The 17,013-nt window shown below is 34.9% G+C and overlaps 3 protein-coding genes across 3 annotated transcripts in view; 1 reads left to right on the top strand and 2 right to left on the bottom strand.

The window, feature by feature from the left end:
- LOC145319907 (SID1 transmembrane family member 1-like) overlaps positions 1 to 17,013 on the top strand; it is a 68,003-nt gene that overhangs the window by 687 nt on the left and 50,303 nt on the right. The gene's annotated exons all lie outside the window — the stretch shown is intronic.
- Positions 4,495 to 15,642, bottom strand: LOC145319904 (2-aminoethanethiol dioxygenase). Its single transcript, XM_080162306.1, has 8 exons — positions 15,505 to 15,642; positions 15,084 to 15,187; positions 11,602 to 11,742; positions 9,848 to 9,928; positions 9,274 to 9,369; positions 7,989 to 8,078; positions 6,943 to 7,053; positions 4,495 to 6,091 (listed from the first exon to the last, which is right to left on the bottom strand). The coding sequence occupies exons 1-8, from the start codon at positions 15,614 to 15,616 to the stop codon at positions 6,050 to 6,052; spliced, it is 777 nt and encodes a 258-aa protein (XP_080018432.1). The 5' UTR covers positions 15,617 to 15,642; the 3' UTR covers positions 4,495 to 6,049.
- Positions 15,638 to 17,013, bottom strand: part of LOC145319905 (presequence protease, mitochondrial) — a 30,335-nt gene continuing 28,959 nt past the window's right edge. The window contains exon 32 of the mRNA XM_080162307.1: positions 15,638 to 16,950. Within this exon, the coding sequence (XP_080018433.1) occupies positions 16,812 to 16,950 (139 nt within the window). The 3' untranslated portion in view covers positions 15,638 to 16,811. The remainder of the gene's footprint in view (positions 16,951 to 17,013) is intronic.

Here is a 17,013-nt window from a genome sequence, read left to right on the forward strand (position 1 = left end):
TTCTCTCTTACACATCCGCGAGGGTGCCCCGTACCTATCACATCTCGGTAGGGTAGGGGAGAGAGTGGAATATATTGTATGTTTATGTTGGGAGTTATTGTGGAGTGAATCAGACAAAACTAGCTGTGTCTGATTTTGGACCTTTTCTCATCTACAACTTACGAGATTTTCATCAATATGTCTAAGAAAAAGGAGGATGCTCTTTGTATTGAATGCAAAGAAAAAGTCACTGGCAAGCAATATTCTGTATCCTGTTCCATATGTGATCGTTGGTTACATAAAGATTGTTGTCTAGATGATGATGAATACAAACTGATAGACAAGATTTTTCAGAAAAAGGGTTCACATTTCTGGTCTTGTGATGGATGTTCCAGGGGCCTTTCTAAATTACAGCAGATGGTTACTTCAAATAAAGTGGAAATAGACTCTTTGAAATTAAGAGTTGATAGTCTTGAAACCTCAGACAAATCCCAAACTGCTGATATAGCGCAGGCCAAGAAAGATATCAAGTTACTTACAGACGATGTTGGTGAACTGAAGAATAGTGGTGGTGGAAGCAACAAGACAGTTTATTCTGAACTTGATCTTAGAGAGCACAAAAAGTTCAACATTATCATATATGGTGTACCTGAACAAGACGAGAATGAGCAGCCAAGTGTTAAAAAAAGTAAAGATTCATCCCTTGTCTCTGAAATCTTCACTGATATCTCTGTCAAAATAGATATGAAAAATGATGTCAAGTTTCTTGCTAGAGTTGGTGAGTTCAAAAATAACAAAACTAGACCAATCACTATTGGATTTAGAGAAACAAATACACGTGATAAAGTGCTCTCTTCAGCATGGAAATTAGGTAAAAGCAGAACAAATAGGCAAATATCTATTTCCCCAGATCTCACTAAAATACAGTTGGCAAATGACAAAAAGCTCCGTGAAGAAGTAGAAGCAAAAAATGATTCTCTTTCAACAGAAGAAGCAAAAAACTTTGTTTGGAAGCTGGTGGGAATAAAAGGTCAACGGCAAATGAGAAAAGAAAGGATAAGGGAGGCTACAACACGTCTGTACTACCGAACCAGGACCAACAGCACGAGAAGGACCAGGGAGGAGATGGAGGAGGACGACAACCTCCTGGAAACAAGGAAGGAAAGGCCCAGAGTCAAAAAACGGTGCTAAATGTTTTGTATTGTAATGCACGCAGTATTGTGAGCAAAGTTAAAGACTTAGAGGTTATTTCAAGTGAAAAAAACCCTGATATAATACTTATAACTGAATCATGGTGTTATAGTGAAACTTCAAATAATGTGTTAAATATTCCAGGCTATTTTATTGATGAAAAACTACGTGTTGACCGTAATGACACACTCAATGGAATTGGAGGTGGTCTACTAATTTATGTGAGAAATGGACTCAAAATTTTATCCTGTGACATAGACTCAAATTTTAATCAATTGTGTAGTTTCAAAGTTTTAAATGATGACCAGACAACGGATTTTGTTGTGACTTTAATTTATAGATCTCCAAACTCCAACCAAGAAAACCTTGACAATTTATGTGAGCATTTTAGTGCAATAAGTGAAGACGAAAATCACTTCATTATTGGTGATTTTAATATGACTGACATAAACTGGCAAACTCTGAACTCCTGCAATAAATACCAAAGATTTGTTGATACAACTTGTGAAAAATCAATGGAACAACTTGTAAATTTTCCTACTCATAATAGAGGTAATATTTTAGATCTCGTGTTTACTAATGTTCCAAATAGAGTTCTTAATATAGAGAACATTGGAAATTTAGCCAATAGTGACCATGCCATCATCAGCATAGATATTTTATGTGACCTAAAAACCAACGAGTCATCTAATGACATACCTGATTGGAACAATTTGAAGTATGCAGAATTTTGTGAACATATAATGAACAGTAAGCTTGAAAACAACATCAAAAATTTAGATACAGAAAATGGATGGGAATATTTTAAATCAGTGATGTTAGATGGTATAAAAAAAAATATGTCCCGCTGAAAAAAAGAAGTGATAATTTAAAAAGACCTGCCTGGATTACAAAAAAAGTGATAAGCCTTAGCAGACAAAAAAGTAGAAGGTTTGCTATTTATTGCCATGACAGAACAGAAGAAAACCTGAAGATTTACAAAAAGGTTGAAAAAAATTGCAGGAAAGCAGTTAGGAATGCAAAACGCAAATTTGAAAGAAAAATAGCCAGCAGTTCAAATAAAAAGCAATTCAATTCCTACCTCAAATCAAAAACTAAAACAAAAACTGGTGTTGGTCCTCTCATAAGTGACAAAAAAGTTGTTACAGATGCCAAGGAGATGTCTGACATCCTTAATTCCTATTTTGCTTCTGTGTTCGTTTCTGATGATGCTAATGGAAATACACCTCCCACCACTGAAAAAGATTATGAAATTCCGTTAAATCTTATTATTGTTACAAAATTGATGATTGCTGAAAAAATTGACAATTTGAAGAACACCAACAGTTGCGGACCTGACAATATTCCCACACCAATATTGAAAAAATTTAAGGATTATATAACTGGTCCATTGGCAGTTTTATTCAACAAATCCTTCTGATTGGAAAGATGCGAATATAACACCCATTTTTAAAAAAGGCAGCAAAGGAAAATCTTGTAACTATAGACCAATATCTTTAACTAGTATTGTTTGTAAATTACTGGAGTCCATAATTAAAGATGCTATTAATGACCATATTATTAGATACAACCTGATGAAAAGCAGCCAACATGGATTCCTGAAAGGCAAATCATGCACCACCAACCTTCTAGAATTCACGGAGCACATTATGAAAAGCCTGGATGAGAGCATACCTGTAGATGTTGTTTACCTTGACTTTGCCAAAGCATTCGATAAAGTCTCAAGAACCAAACTCATGAAAAAAGTCCAAAGTTTTGGAATTCAAGGGGAAATATTTACCTGGATACAAAATTGGCTAACTGGAAGAAAACAAAGAGTTGTTATAAATGGCAAGGAATCTGACTGGATTGAGGTGAAATCAGGAGTCCCACAGGGCTCAGTGCTTGGCCCGCTCCTGTTTTTATTATTTATAGATGATATTGATGAAAATGCTATTCTGATTGCAATATTGAGAAAGTTTGCCGACGATACCAAACTTGGCCATCCTGTCAAAAATGATGATGATAGAAAATTGTTACAGTCTCAATTAGACGCTCTTTTTGACTGGTCAGTATCCTGGGGAATGCCATTTAATGTGGACAAGTGTAAAATAATGCATGTTGGAAGAACAAATAAAAAATTTGATTACACCATAAATGGTCAAACTCTGTTAAAAGCTGAAAGTGAAAAAGATGTTGGAGTTTTATTTGATAAAAATTTGAAGCCAGGTTTACAATGTAAAGAAGCTGCACGCATCGCTAATGGTGTTTTAAAACAAATTTGCCAAGCATTTCACTATAGAGACAAAGTAACATTTTTAAATCTCTATAAACGTTATGTTCGTGTTCATATGGAATTTGCCACCCCAGCCTGGAACCCATGGCAAATAGGAGACATTAACTGCCTTGAAAAAGTCCAACAAAAAGCTGTATCTATGATTTCAGGTCTATCTGCAAATTCATATGAAGGAAAACTAAAGGAGTTAAAGCTTCTCAGCCTACAGGACAGAAGAGTTAAAGCTGATCTTGTTCAAACTTACAAAATTTTAAATGGCCTGGACAAAGTAGACCCGGCCACCTGGTTTAAATATGTTGACCCTTCCCGACCCACCACCAGAAATATAAACAACGTGAACTCTTTACACATAGAACACAGGAGGACTGAGCTTGGAAATAACTTTTACAGTACCAGAGCTGCAAAGAAATGGAACGAACTGCCAAATGATATGAAAATGCTGCCTAAACTGTCATCATTCAAGAAAAGAGTTGCTGAATATTTAGCCAACCAAAACTGATGACTGCTGCCCAGTAAACCTCTTATTATAGCCCTATGTTTGGGCTCTCAAGAGTATTATCAACATAAACATAAACATAAACATAAACATAAACATAGCTTTGTTATTAGTGGGATATTTTAAAGATCTTTTAATTTTGCCTCTTAGATTTTCTTGCACCAATTAAGCAGAAAATGACTGATAAATATTTTAAATGATTACAAAACTTAAATACTTTTTAGTTGAGTTAAGAGCATAGACGTCCAACCTTTTTTTTTGGGGGGGGGGGGAAATTTTTTTAAGGGGGGGATAATTCGCTTTTGGAGGGGGTAAAATGGCAAATTTTTTATTACCCCCCCCCAAAAATTTTTACCCCGGGGGTAAAATTTGTTTGGGGGGGGGGGGGGGTAATTACCCCCCATGAAATCTGTTGGCAGTGGTAAATTTTGTTTACCCCCCCCCCAAAATTTACCCCCAGGAGGGGTAATTTAAATTTTATTAAATATTTAGTATTAAAAATGCGCGCGAAGTGCGCAAAAATTTTCTTTGTTAAGAGATTTTTTATTTGGGGGGGGGGGGTATTTACCCCCCCAAAATTGTTTAGGGGGATGTAAATACCCCCTCCTAAATACCTTAGATTATTCATTCTATTAATAGACAAAAAAAATACTGTATAAAAGCATCTCAAATATCTAAAAAATTTATATTTGAGATGAAATTGAAAAAAAAATGTATATTACCATAAATAAAAACAAAATTAATGTACAAAGTTATAGGGTAATTCAAAGGAAAGTAAAGTGAGGCGCGAAGCGCCGAAAAAAATCTGACATCAACTACTTAAATAAACATCTTATTTAAGCAAATTTTTTTGGAATTTAAGAAATAATGAAAATACTGAATCATGAAAATTTCCAAAAACTGAAAAATACTGAATAAAAGTTTCAAATACTGAATATTCAGTATTTACTGAAAATACTGAAGCCCCAATTTCCAAATACTGAAGAATACTGAAGATTTTCAGTATACTGAAGAATATGGCCACGCTGTATATAATAATAGCGGCTACGTCCCTAGCAGCCTTTAGGGGCACTTATGTTAGGAGAGAGAAAGTCGACCTCATCCCATATTAAATTTGAGTTTCAAAAAATATTTTTTTGGGGGGAAGGGGGTGAAGACACCCTTCCAAAAAATTTTTTAAAACCTTCTTAGGACCTATAAGAAGCTTCACTGTAAAGGAGAACAAAACCGGTTCAGCGGTTAGCGAGATCCTTCGGGACAGACAAGAAACGCTTACTACTTTATATAATAGGATAAACTGCGAACCAAAAAAATAGGCAAACCTAAATTTTCAGAATAGCAGCTTTAATACCTATTCATTTAGGATGATTTTACTGTAAATATAAAATGTAGATTAAGATATATAAGTTTTCCGGAATTTTAAAGTTAGGGGGAGATTTGAAATCTGCGTCAAATTTTAGTCTAAAGTCTAAAGTGATAGAGTCGAATTTCTTAGTTTTTAATATTTCTTATTTAGAAAAATCGTTAATTTCTACCTTAAAATACCTATATTTCATAATAATTAATGCATAAATTCCTTAAAAAATTGTTAATTTAACCAAATCAATCTTTAAAAGAGGAGAAAAGTGCAAAAAAAAATCTTTTTCCATTGCTTTGTTTTTGATTTTCATATCTTTTTGGTTCACCAGTTTTTCCCCTAAATGTTTTTGAGATCTTGTGCTTCATTGGTGCAGATTATTAAAAAGTTAACAGTGGAAACTTGAAACCAAAAGATGCATCTACATTATATATTTACAGTTAAACCATCCTAAATGAATAATAAAGCTGCTATTCTGAAAATTCATATTTGCCTATTTTTTTTTGGTTCGCAGTTTAGTTGCTAAGCCCCTAGTGGCCTTTAGCAAAAGAAAAAGTTTTAAACAATTTCATGGTGGACCTTCTTTTCAACGTGCGATTTGTCCCCAAAAAAAGAGAAAAAATCCTCCTACGAGCTTTGAGGAGCTGCACTGTAAAGGAGAACAATATCGGTTACAGAGATCCTTCGGTACAGAAAGGATAGATAGACATCCTATTGCTCATATATAGAGATACATCATTTTGTTGAAAATTTATGGTTTCTGGTAATCCTCAGGATTTGTTAGCTCAGGACCCTGAAAAAAAAAGTGTATCAGTTCTACTCTCATGTTCTGGAATATTTGGTACCAGGAAAAAAATCATATAAATCCTTATCCTGATTTATAGATATTGGTTAATAAAGGAAACTTTTTGCGGCACCTTTAATCAAACATTATATAATGTCCCCTTATGATCTATTTTGAAGAAAAAACATGTTTCTAGACCATACTTTAAAAACAATCAGATATACTTTTTTCCAAAAGCATGTTTTTGGTCCTTGCATACAGTGTTAGGGAAACCGCCAATTTCCTTTGCAGTTGACGGTCTAGAAAACCACAGGTACTGGATATCTACATGGAAGATTATTCTGATATTGACCTTGCCCTCCGCAATTTATATCAAGGATGACAACATCCATAAAAGTGAAGCTCTGGAATGGAAGACAAACAAACATTAACACTTGTAAAGTATCAGAACAGGATAAGCAGAATATTAATGCATAAGTCTTAACAACATTGTAACTAAATTTGTTGCAAAACTGCTTAAATGAGTATACTATCATTTTAGGACTTGATTGCAGAGATGTTTCTCTTATAAAAGTGTACCTTGTTGTAATAGGAATCAGTATTCCAAAAATCAGATGAATAGGAAAATTTTAATGTAAAAAAATTGTTGTCAAAAGAGTAAAAAAACAGCATGTCTTAAATGGACGTACGGACTTTCTGGTAACGATTATAGAGTTGCTGCGCATTCTAAGTCGTACCTAACTGTTATAGAAATCCTCATACAAAGTTTGAAATCAATAAGACTACTCTAACCTGTTCAAATTAACGAAAAGACCCTAATTATAGAAAAGCTTTGCCTTTTAAAAATGTACTCGACTAACCTTGTAAGGTTCTGTATCACAGAAAAAGTTTGCGGGTGGCGGGATTTGAAGGAGCCATCTGAAACCATCCTTCCCCTCCCCGATCACACGGTAGTAATTACAATCTCGCTCCTAAATAAATTTATTATTATTAGGATTTCAACCAGGGTTTCGGATCCGCATTGATTTCTTGTGGATCCGGATCCTACCGGATCCGATTCCGGATCCTTGACAATAAAAATAAAATCACCAAACCTTTCAAAAAATATTTATTCTTAATTCGAAGTCAAAAATACTTTTAATTTTCAAGTCTTACCCTAAACCTTAAAGATTGGCTCTCATCAAGAGAATGTCTGAGATTTTATATAAATTTAGGTAGATTTTTCCATTTTTTCCGCATTTTTTTGAGTCCAAGGATCCGGATCCGCAAAAAAATGCGGATCCTTGGACTCGAAAATATGCGGATCCGGATCCTTGGACTCGAAAATATGCGGATCCTTGCGGATCCGGATCCGAAACCCTGATTTCAACGAACGAAAAAATGGAATATACCTATAGGTAGATCTTTTAATAATGTTTAAGAATTATAAACAAAAAATTTCTCGCTCCTTTTCCATCTTTTTGTTCGATTTAGAGAAAATAGACCTACCAAGGATTATTCATGAAAAATTTCAGATCGAAATTCGAATTCTAAGTGCCATATAATCATTGATTACGAGATGGTTGCATTAAACCCCCTCCCATTTTCAGAGTTAGATACATAAAAGAGAAAGCTAGATGAACTGTTTACTATTTGATATTTACTATCAAAGTAGACTAAGAACAAGAATTTCTGTTTCTAAGGTAAATGGAAGCTAAATATTTAACAGTATTTCTTGTTGTACCAGAACTACTTGCAATTGAAATATTCTGAAACAATAGATTAAAAGATTTAAAGAAAATAATTTTCCTAAAATAGTATGATATGATTTACCTAACTTACGATGCTTGCAACCAAAGAAAACAAGTTACCCTCAATGTAATAATGAAACCCAGAATATTTAATTTCCCACTTCAAGGAGGCTTACCTCTTGGTCATGGTAATCTGGACTAGGATCAATGTTATAAGGTGGAGACAAAATGTCAAGGAATGCCGCTGAACCATTCACACTCTCTATCTTTAAAAAAATAATAATCATATCAAGGAATGCCGCTGAACCATTCACACTCTCTATCTACAAAAATAATAATCATATCAAGGAAGGCCGCTAAACCATTCACACTCTCTATCTTTAAAAAAATAATAATCATATCAAGGAAGGCTGCTGAACCATTCACACTCTCTATCTACAAAAAATAATAATCATATCAAGGAAGGCCGCTGAACCATTGACGCTCTCTATCTACAAAAATAATAATCATATCAAGGAAGGCCACTAAACCATTCACACTCTCTATCTACAAAAATAATAATCATGTCAATGAAGGCAGCTGAACCATTCACACTCTCTATCTACAAAAATAATATTCATGTCAAGGAAGGCCGCTGAACCATTCACACTCTCTATCTACAAAAATAATAATCATGTCAATGAAGGCAGCTGAACCATTCACACTCTCTATCTACAAAAATAATATTCATGTCAAGGAAGGCCGCTGAACCATTCACACTCTCTATCTACAAAAATAATAATCATGTCAATGAAGGCAGCTGAACCATTCACATTCTCTATCTACAAAAATAATAATCATATCAAGGAATGCCGCTGAACCATTCACACTCTCTATCTACAAAAATAATAATCATGTCAATGAAGGCAGCTGAACCATTCACACTTTCTATCTACAAAAATAATAATCATGTCAAGGAAGGCCGCTGAACCATTGACAATCTCTATCTTAAAAAAATAATGATCATATTTAGGAATGCCGCTGAACCATTCATGCTCATTATCTACAAAATAAAAAAATATTGTCTGTCTAGGATTGCTACTCGAATACCTAACTAAGCAAGCTAACTACAAAAAAAAATTATGCCCAGGACACCGCAGGTATAATACCCCCACCCCATTTTATTATAAAAATGAGGGGGCGGGTTATCAGAAACCAGAAACTATAATAGTTATTTCTTTCATTGATTATAAACCGCTTTCCGCGGATATAGAATGTACAATTATAAGATTAAAACTAGTTTTTTAGCCCCGAGGTGCCGAAGGCACGGGCTAAAAAACTGGTTTTTATCTTATGATTGTACATTTCTATATTCGTAGAAAGCTGGATATAATACGATGCTAGACATAGTTTTTTCGTATGGATGAGAACCGGTTCCTATCCACCGGATTCGAATGGATACGAGAAAGATATTTCTCCTACCTGATGTATATTACCAGAATCAGGTTGAAGCAAACAAGGAGGTGAGTCAGAATTTAAAATTACAGGAAGGTGGGCCTCTGCACAGTCAAATATAATCTTTATTATATTTTAAGATATTATGTAAACATTTAGTCATATGAATAGGTAAACAAGTTTACTTAGGCTCCGACAGTAACGTTTTCTATCAAGATATTATTTCATTGTAAAATGTAACAAAAGTGGCAGGATTTCTGTTTGTCTCTCTAATAAATACTATGTACAAAAGAGCAGGTTATCAATCTGTCTATCTAGCTGTATGCATATTGAATTATAATATAGTCTCGTAAAACGTCAGGAGTACTTTCAAGAACTGTTCCAGAGCAGGTTTTAAGCTATTTGTTTTATTTCTACTCCCGCTACCCACTAGAAAAATACTCAATCCTTAAAAATTATTTTCTCAAAGGAAAAAACATGTAGAAGTTAATGGGGTGGGGGGAATAGTTTCCTTAAGAAGATTTTGATAAAAAAAGTAAAAAAGTGCTATCAACAATTTAATGAAGTTTAAAGTAAATGTCCCAAAAGATTTATTTCCTGCAAGAAAAAGTTGGCCGGTTTGAATTTTGGTTTTGAAAACTTCTGCTGAAAATCTTTCTGGTAAATCGCCCAATGATGTTTCCTAAAATAATTAACATTAAAGCACTGTAGTCAAAACATTAACCATACCATACTAAAATTGTTGTATCATTTCCTAATAAATAAAAACACTATAGTCAACACAAACACTATACCATACTAATATGGTTGTATCACATCCTAATACATAAAAACACTATAGTCAACACAACAACTATATGATACTATTATGGTTGCATCACATCCTAATACATAAAAACAATATAGTCAACACAACAACTATACCATACTAATATGGTTGTATCACATCCTAATACATAAAAACACTATAGTCAACACAACAACTATACCATGCTAATATGGTTGTATCACATTCTAATAAATTAAAACACTATAGTCAACACAACAACTATACCATACTAATATGGTTGTATCATATCCTAATACATAAAAACACTAAAGTCAACACAACAACTATACCATACTAAAATGGTTGTATCACATCCTAATAAATAAAAACACTATAGTCAACACAACAACTATACCATACTATTATGGTTGCATCACATCCTAATACATAAAAACAATATAGTCAACACAACAACTATACCATACTAATATGGTTGTATCACATCCTAATACATAAAAACACTATAGTCAACACAACAACTATACCATGCTAATATGGTTGTATCACATTCTAATAAATTAAAACACTATAGTCAACACAACAACTATACCATACTAATATGGTTGTATCATATCCTAATACATAAAAACACTAAAGTCAACACAACAACTATACCATACTAAAATGGTTGTATCACATCCTAATACATAAAAACACTATAGTCAACACAACAACTATACCATACTAATATGGTTGTATCATATCCTAATACATAAAAACACTAAAGTCAACACAACAACTATACCATACTAAAATGGTTGTATCACATCCTAATAAATAAAAACACTATAGTCAACACAACAACTATACCATACTATTATGGTTGTATCAAATTCTAATAAATTAAAACACTATAGTCAACACAACAACCATACCATACTATAATGGTTGTATCACATCCTAATAAATTAAAACACTATAGTCAACACAACAACCATACCATACTAATATGGTTGTATCACATTCTATTAAATTAAAACACTATAGTCAACACAACAACTATACCATACTAATATGGTTGTATCACATTCTAATAAATTAAAACACTGTAGTCAACACAACAACTATACCATACTAAAATGGTTGTATCACATTCTATTAAATTAAAACACTATAGTCAACACAACAACTAAACCATACTATTATGGTTGTATTACATTCTAATAAATTAAAACACTATAGTCAACACAACAACTAAACCATACTATTATGGTTGTATTACATTCTAATAAATTAAAACGCTAAAGTCAACACAACAACCATACCATACTAATATGGTTGTATCACATTCTAATAAATTAAAACACTATAGTCAACACAACAACTATACCATACTAATATGGTTGTGTCATATCCTAATACATAAAAACACTTTAGTCAACACAACAACTATACCATAGTATCATGGTTAATTCTCGCCTAATAAATTAAAACACTATAGTCAACACAGCAACAATTTTATAATATCATGGTACTGTACGATCTCATTTACCTTAGTCCACACAGTGACAACAAACCAAACTTACCCTTCTCGTAAGTGATGAAATTCTAAGATGTCCTTGTAAACACTTGATAATGCCATGCATATTCGGATGATCGTGCATAGGAATTTTCTCCCCCTCGTGGATTATAAAGACACCGACTGAAATCACTGGGTTTTCTGTAACCTATCAAAAGGAATCAAGATGAAAAGCAAGTTTCTACAGGGAAGGCAAAAATGACAGTTAATTATATTTTTAGACTTTAGACCATTCTAGTTACAATCTTCCAATAAGACTTTTTCTAATTTTCTTCTTTAAGGGGGGGGGGGGGGGTTTAATGCAACCATCTCGTAATCAGTGAGCAAATGGCACTTAGAATTCGAATTTCGATCTGAAATTCTGCATGAGTAATCCTTGATAGGTCTATTTTCCCTAAATCGAACAAAAAGTTGGAAAAGTAACGGCTGGCGGCTGGCAGCTCAGCCGTTTAGCCGTTTTTTGCCTATTTTTAGGGCAAATTCATCATTAATTACGTAGGAATCAACTTTTTAAAACATATTTCTGGTTAAATTCATGTTAAATGATAATAATCACCATTTTTAAAAATTTTTAGTACCAGCTGCTAATAGGTTTCTATGGGTGCTGAGCTCAAAAATGCTACTAAAAATAGTGACGGCCAATCCATATGGCAGCTGGGTAACAGCTGCAGCTCAGCTGCGAGCGGCAAAGAGTAGAATGAGTAGATAGGGCTTGTGACGTGTCTAGGGGTAGGTTTTTATAGGTGCTGAGCTCAAAAATGCTAACAAAAATAGTGGAGGCCCATCCACATGGCAGCTGGGTAATGGACGCAGCTCAGCTGGGTAACAGCCGCAGCTCAGACGAGATAGGCCAAGAGTAGAATGAGTACATGAGGCATGTGACGTGTCCAGGATTAGGTTTTTATGGGTGCTGAACTCAAAAATGCTTCTAAAAATAGTTTCGGCCAATCTCTATGGCAGTTAAGTAATAGCTGCTGCTCATTTGCGAGCGGCTAAGAGTAGAATGATTAGATAGGGCTTGTGACGTGTCTAGAGGTAGGTTTTTATGGGTGCTGAGCTCAAAAATGGTGGCAGCCCATCCATATGGCAGCTGGGTAATGGCCGAAGCTCAGCTGGTAGAGGCCAAGAGTAGAATGAGTACATAGGGCATTTGTCATGTCTAGGGGTAGGTTTTCATGGGTGCTGAGCTCAAAAATGCTACCAAAAATAGTGGCGACCCATCCATATGGCAGCTAAGTAACAGCTGCAGCTCAGCTGCGAGTGGCCAAGAGTAGAATGAGTAGATAAGGCTTGTGATGTGTCTAGGGGTAGGTTTTCATGGGTGCTGAGCTCAAAAATGGTACCAAAAATAGTGGTGACCCATCCACATTGCAGCTGGGTAACAGCTGCAGCTCAGCTGCGCGCCACCAAGAGTATAATGAGTAGATAGAGCTTGTGACGTGTCTCAGGGTAGGTTTTTATGGGTGTTGAGCTTAAATATGCTACTAAAAATAGTGGCGACCAATCCATATATGGCAGCTGAGTAACAGCTACAGCTCAGCTAAGAGCGGCCAAGAATAGAATGAGTAGATAGGGCTTGTGATGTGTCTTAGGGAAGGTTTTATGAGTGCTGAGCTCAAAATGCTACCAAAAATAGTGGTGACCCATCCATGTGGCAGCTGGGTAACGGCGGCAGCTCAGCTGGGAGCGGCCGAAAGTAGAATGAGTACATAGGGCTTGTGACGTGTCCAGGGGTAGGTATTTATGAGTGCTGAGCTCAAAATACTACCAATAATAGTGGCTGCTCATCCATTATGGCAGCTGGGTAACAGCTACAGCCTACAAGCCCTATCTACTCATTCTACTCTTAGACTCCCACAGCTGAGCTGCAGCCGTTACCCAGCTGCCATATGGATGGGTCGCCACTATTTTTGGGAGCATTTTTGAACTCATTCCCCATAAAAACTTACCCCAAGACACGTCAAAAGCCCTATGTACTCATTTTACTCTTGGCCGCTCCCATCTGTGCTGCAGCTGTTGCTCAGATGCCATATAGATTGGCCCCACTATTTTTGGTACCATTTTTGAGCTCAGCACCCATTAAAACCTACCCATAGACACGTCATAAGCCCTATCTACTCATTCTACTCTTGGCCTCTCACAGCTGAGCTGCGGCCGTTACCCAGCTGCCATATGGATGGACCGCCACTATTTTTGGTAGCATTTTTGAGCTCAGCACCCATTAAAACCTACCCCTAGACACGTCATAAGCCCTATCTACTCATTCTACTCTTGACCGCTCGCAGCTGAGCAGCAGCTGTTACCCAGCTGCCATATGTATTGGCCGCCACTATTTTTGGTACCATTTTTGAGCTCAGCACCCATAAAAACCTACCCCTAGACACGTCATAAGCCCTATCTACTCATTCTACTCTTGGCCACTCGCAGCTGAGCAGCAGCTATTACTCAACTGCCACATGGATTGGCCATCACTATTTTTGGTAGTATTTTTGAGCTCAGCACCCATAAAAACCTAACCCTGGACATGTCACATGCCCTATGTACTCATTATACTCTAGGTCTCTCCCAGCTGAGCTTCCGCCGTTACCCAGCTGCCACATGGATGGGCCGCCACTATTTTTGGTAGCATTTTTGAGCTCAGCACCCATAAAAACCTACCCCTAGACACGTCACAAGCCCTATCTACTCATTCTACTCTTGGCCGCTTGCAGCTGAGCTGCAGCTGTTACCCAGCTGCCATATGGATTGGCCGTCACTATTTTTAGTAGTATTTTTGAGCTCAGCACCCATAAAAACCTACCCCTAGACATGTCACAAGCCCTATCTACTCTTCATACTCTTGGCCGCTCCCAGCCGTTTTCAGCTGGTTCTAGCCGTTTAGCAGCTGGTACTAGAAATTCAAAAAATGGCTATTGCTATCATTTAATATGAATTAAACCAAAACTATGTTTTAAAAAGTTGATTCCTACGTAAATAATGATGAATTTGCCCTAAAAATAGGCCAAAAACGGCTAAACGGCTGAGCTGCAGCCGCCAGCCGTTACTTTTCCAACTTTTTGTTCGATTTAGGGGAAAAAGACCTACAAAGGATTACCCATGCAAAATTTCAGCTCGAAATTCGAATTCTAAGTGCCATTTGCTCACTGATTACGAGATGGTTGCATTAAAAAACCCCCCCCTTTGTTCTATTTTGATTTTCTATTAAAAAATTGACTCTGGAATATTCAAGGGGTGGGAGGACTATGGACTAAGTTTGCTCTCATACTTTGGCTAAAAAACTTTGGGGTCTAAAATAAAATCTTGATTATTTTAAAGAAACTAAGCAATACCCAAATTTATCCACCTATAATTTAAATATACATACAGAGGTGCAATTTTATTTATCGTAATTGGTGAAGCAAAAGAAAAATTAAATAAAAAGATATTCTTAAATAATAGAGGATCCAAACGTTGTACGATTTAGATTGAAAATATTAAGCAAATTGGAACCTGAATGTATGATACTGGAGCTAAACAATCTTGATACTCCTCCGCTCTTATGGATTTTCTTTCACTGGTTAAACTTCGACTCTTATCTAATCCAACATCTGAACCTAGAGGAGAAAGATCATTTTTACACGAAGCACTAGAAAGATTAGCTTTAACATTATTGGATATTTTCATGGGAGGATTATTTTCTTTCCATGTTTTTCAGTTCGAAATTTTTTTCTATCAATGTTTATGAAAACTTTGAAAAACACTTTAGTGTTATTGATTTTTGATTGGTTTGTTATTTAAGTTTGGAATCCAATCGTTTTAACCACTAATTGTAATCTACAGGAGGGGCTAATTTATGTATTATCATTGGAAATATTCATAAATTTATCGGCCGTTGTCTTATCCCTCTAGAACCCTGGTATTTATTTATTACCTTTAATTTGATTAGTCTGTTCCAGCAGACGTTCCAGCTTTGCTGCAAAATTTCCAGATTTAGGAAAAGTGGCCATTGCCAACTGTAGCACCTTGTCTAACGCGTGACACATTTTTGCCTACAAAATAAATACTTCTGAAAATTTATGAGGTATTATTACAATTCAACAAAATTTGTAGAAAAATACATTATTTAATTATGAACATTACATAAAATAGTTTCTTCGCCCTTATCCTCGAGGGAAGACAAAGAAAATATCCTAAAACCAACCCGAGATCCGAGATCTTAAGCTACAGAAAAAAACCTTACTACTTATTATAGAATATTACATTCTATAGATGGTTTGAAACAGTAAAAAGAATTGTAAGATATTAAACCGTGCAAATTTCGTAAAAATAAAAAACTTGTTAATGTTATTTGAATCCTAATCCAAAAATATGCCTTAATTACAATTTTTTTAAAGACTAGACAGCAAAATATTGTTTATCATGTGTAAACTGTAAAAGTATTTGTCAATTTGTATAAACAAGGTTTCCTATTTCAAACCCTCCACCCCCCCCCCCCCTCAACCCATAAAAACAAATAAGTTATTTCTCATGTCGTATTATAAACAGCTTTCCGCGGATATAGAAAGTTCAGTTATAAGATTAAAACTGGTTTTAATTTTATAATTGTACATTTTTATATTCGTAGAAAGCTGGTTATAATACTATGCGAGACATAGTTTTTTCGTATGGATGAAAACCGGTTCCTATCCACCGGATTCGAATGAATACGAGAAAACTATTATCTAACTATTCAGCAATAATCATTCATTAAAAGAAGAGAAAAAAAGTAATATAAAATTATTGGCGTTCTTTCATCAATGTTTAAGTTATATTCAACTTTAAGGGAAGAATATGTGTTCCAAATAACAAAAAATAAAAATTCATCCTATAATAATAATAATTAGGGGGGAGGGAAGGAATGATTAGGTAAACAAAATATAAATTCTAATTTTTTAAAAATAAATATTTGTACTTACTCTTTATCATGTGAATAGTTCTATAATTTAATAAAAGAAAGGATTTGATTTATTTTGTGCATTTTTATGAAATGGGCGATATATAAAAAAAAAATAATCACAGACCCATACTTAAGGATACTAATTCACAGTTAAATAAACTATAAAAACAAGAAAAGAGCAATTAAGCTTATTGATCTGCAATAATTTCTTATAAAAATTATAGGATATCAAAGAAAATACGAATGTATAGTTATTTATCTTGTTCCAGATTTAAGTTTGTCCTTTATGATATATCATAATTTTAGTTTCTTTTGGTAGTCCATCCCAAATCCTCCAGTCCAGTTTGAGCAGGACCAATGAGAGCCCTGCCAGAGACAGGAGCATCAATAAGATGCTCTGTGGTCACACGGACAAGATCGTCCTTGGTCACAGCTTTCACCCTAAAAATAACAGTAATGCAAGTTAAGAAAAAGACCAGAGGTTATGAGTTAGGGTTAGCAATC

Source organism: Acartia tonsa, chromosome 5 (assembly GCF_053477335.1).
Source record: "Acartia tonsa isolate MP-2025a chromosome 5, ASM5347733v1, whole genome shotgun sequence".
NCBI classification, from domain to species: domain Eukaryota; kingdom Metazoa; phylum Arthropoda; class Copepoda; order Calanoida; family Acartiidae; genus Acartia; species Acartia tonsa.

What these genes read in the sequence shown, in the direction of transcription:
- LOC145319904 (XM_080162306.1), bottom strand. Translation starts at nt 15,616, where the DNA reads ATGTGTCACGCGTTAGACAAGGTGCTACAGTTGGCAATGGCCACTTTT. An exon ending in AAACCGGCCAACTTTTTCTT is followed by an intron (nt 9,370 to 9,847) that starts GCAGGAAATAAA and finishes AATATAATAAAG; the next exon opens with ATTATATTTGACTGTGCAGA. An exon ending in CAGATTACCATGACCAAGAG is followed by an intron (nt 7,054 to 7,988) that starts GTAAGCCTCCTT and finishes AAATTTATTTAG; the next exon opens with GAGCGAGATTGTAATTACTA.